General features: G+C 50.3%; 1 protein-coding gene across 1 annotated transcript; it reads right to left on the bottom strand.

Annotated features, from left to right (window-relative positions):
* Positions 1–873: 873 nt before the first annotated feature.
* On the bottom strand, positions 874–2,549 carry CSUI_010673 (retrotransposon ty3-gypsy subclass). The gene is made up of 2 exons (XM_068070775.1): positions 1,602–2,549; positions 874–1,485 (listed from the first exon to the last, which is right to left on the bottom strand). Exon 1 carries the CDS (start codon positions 2,511–2,513, stop codon positions 1,602–1,604), a length of 912 nt encoding a protein of 303 aa, XP_067917249.1. The 5' UTR covers positions 2,514–2,549; the 3' UTR covers positions 874–1,485.

The raw sequence follows: 2,549 nt of genomic DNA, 5'->3' as shown, positions 1-2,549 counted from the left end.
AAAGGTGCGGCGAAGTCGAAGGGAAATCCGCCTGGAGGGGAGGGAGACCGAGCGCCAATAAAGTTGGTAGCCCCAGCTGCTGGCAGATCGGCTTGGCAGGCACAAACCCATACAGCAGCTAAAAAGGCGCGGACGTGGTACTTGCGTGCTGCGTGGAATTGTATGCAAATTCCAACAGGGGCAGGACAGTCTCCCACTTATTCTCATTTCCCACCAGGCAGCACCTCAGCATTTGCTCAATAGTTTGATTGGTTCTCTCTGCCTCTCTGGCTCTCTCTGCGGGTGGTAGGATGTTGACATGCACTGCTGGATATTTTATTTTGCGCACAACTGCGCCCATGACTCGCTAGTAAACCTTGTGTCCCTGTCACTTACTATAGACTTGGGGACACCATGTAGACGAATGACTTCTTTGATCAAGATATTAGCCAAGTCCTCCGCTGTCGCTGATTGTCTCTTCAGAACCAAATGTGCCATTTTAGTCAGGCGACAGATTATCGTGACGATTGCGTTGCTTCCACTCTTGGTTGCTGGTAACCCCACGATCAGGTCCATTGCAATATCGTCCCGTGGTGCACGTGGGACGGGCAGTGGTTGCAGCAATCCCCCTGAAGGCAAACGTGAGGACTTCCCACGGGCACAGGCAACGCAAGAACACACAAACGTATTGATGTATCCGTCCATTGATGGCCACCAAAACAGATCGCGTATAGCTACTCTAGTCCTCTCAACTCCCGGGAGGCCGGCCAAGACGTGGTCATGGAATCGCTGCAGAATCGTCTTGCGTAAAAGCCCCGAAGGCACACAGACTCTCCACCCGGCTTTAGTTCTCACCCATAGGTATCCGTCTTCCCAGGAATACTCCCTTTGGCCCTATACTATGAGGTTGCCCCGCGGCACGCGGCTATCTAACTTCTGTATGATATTGTAGGGTGTTTGGAAATTATTGCACCGCCTGTATTGCTCTCTCCAAAAAGTACGGTCCCTGAAATGGAATGACTGGTTTGTACTCTGTTCTTGAATCAACCCGGCAAAGTCCTGTCTTCTGCTTATTGCATCAGCAACCACATTCTGCTTTCCCGGCTTGTAGACGACCTTAATGTTGAAATCGGCTAACTTATCTAACCAGTACTCCAAGCGACTAGTTACGTGTTTTTGTTGCAGAATTTGGCTCAACGTCGCATGCTCTGTCTCGACAGTAACTGGGCTGGTACCAACGAACGGTTTCCACTTGCCGAGCGCGTAAACTATGGCCAACAGTTCGCTTTCATAAGCGGGCGTAGATTTCTTCCTTTCCCCCAACTTCTTTGACTCAAAAGCTACTGGGACCCCATGCTGTTCGAGCACCTCGCCCACAGCATATTTGGATGCGTCTGTTTTCAAGACAATAGGCTTATCTGGGTCGAACAGTTTACGTCTGGCCGCGTTGATGAGTGCCTCCTTCAGGTCTTTCAACACCTCCGAATGTTCCATTTGCCACACCATGTCGCTGTCTTCTTTGAGCAGGCGGTGAAGGGGGTGCGCCAGTTTGTTGAAGTTCGGTACCAGTCTTCTGTAGTAGCCCACCAGGCCGAGGAATCCCCTCAGCTGCTTCCTGTTGTTCAAATTTCAGGCCAGTCCCGGAGAGTCTTGAGCTTCGCAGGATCCGCTGCCATCCCTTCCGACGAAATTACGAAGCCGATGTACTGAACTCGCTGCTGGCAGAATTCGCACTTCGCTAACTTCACGTTTAGCTGTTTCTTTCTCATTTTGCTGAAATCTTTTTCCAAGTGGTGTAGATGCAATCGCCTTGTCGGTGAGTAGACCAGTACCTCGTCCAAATAAACCATTTCAAAATCGTCGAGTTCTTCCAAGAAAATATTCTGCATCAGACGCTGAAAGGTTGACGGCGCGCCTGCTAGGCTGAACGGCATCACTGTGAACTGGAATGTGCCGTACCTAGTTCTGAAGGCGGTCTTCGACTGATCAGTCTCGCTAACCTCCACTTGATGATATCCGGAATGTAGGTCGAGTTTCGAGAACCACCTTGCCTTTCCCAGTCTGTTGATCATATCGTGAATTATAGGCAACGGATATTCATATTTGATGACAATGCCGTTTAGCGCTCTATAGTCCACGACCATACGCAGGGTGCCGTCCTGCTTCTTCACGAAAAATACTGGAGCTGCGATTGGTGATTGAGAGTGGACGATGAAGCCCTTCTCCAACAGCTCGCGCAGCTGCTTCTTGAGTTCGCTCAGGTGCTGATCCAAGAGGTTATAACACTGCTTAGGATAATTAGAAAGCTTCCCTGGTACTCTATGGATTTGGTGAGTAATGGTTCTTCTTTTGATACCTCCTGGGGAATGTCCCGGAATAAGTCGCTGAATTCGCCTCACAGTGATTGTAAATCGGCTTCTGCTTCGCCACCGCCCCCTACGTTTTGCTGGTGCTGTTCCAGTACAGTCTGTTTCCCTTCCTGGGTTCCTGAGACCTTCTTCCTCCGCCACGGAGCTTAATTTGATGAAGCCCATCCACTCGGCATCCCCCCTTGCTGCCCATTTCTTTAC

Source organism: Cystoisospora suis (assembly GCF_002600585.1).
Source record: "Cystoisospora suis strain Wien I chromosome Unknown contig_7960, whole genome shotgun sequence".
Taxonomy (NCBI): domain Eukaryota; phylum Apicomplexa; class Conoidasida; order Eucoccidiorida; family Sarcocystidae; genus Cystoisospora; species Cystoisospora suis.
Note: the sequence above shows the minus strand (reverse complement) of the source record. Positions and strands in the feature narration are given on the sequence as shown.

Bases quoted from the DNA above. Each gene is read 5' to 3' on its own strand.
- CSUI_010673 (XM_068070775.1), bottom strand. From the start codon at position 2,513: ATGGGCTTCATCAAATTAAGCTCCGTGGCGGAGGAAGAAGGTCTCAGG.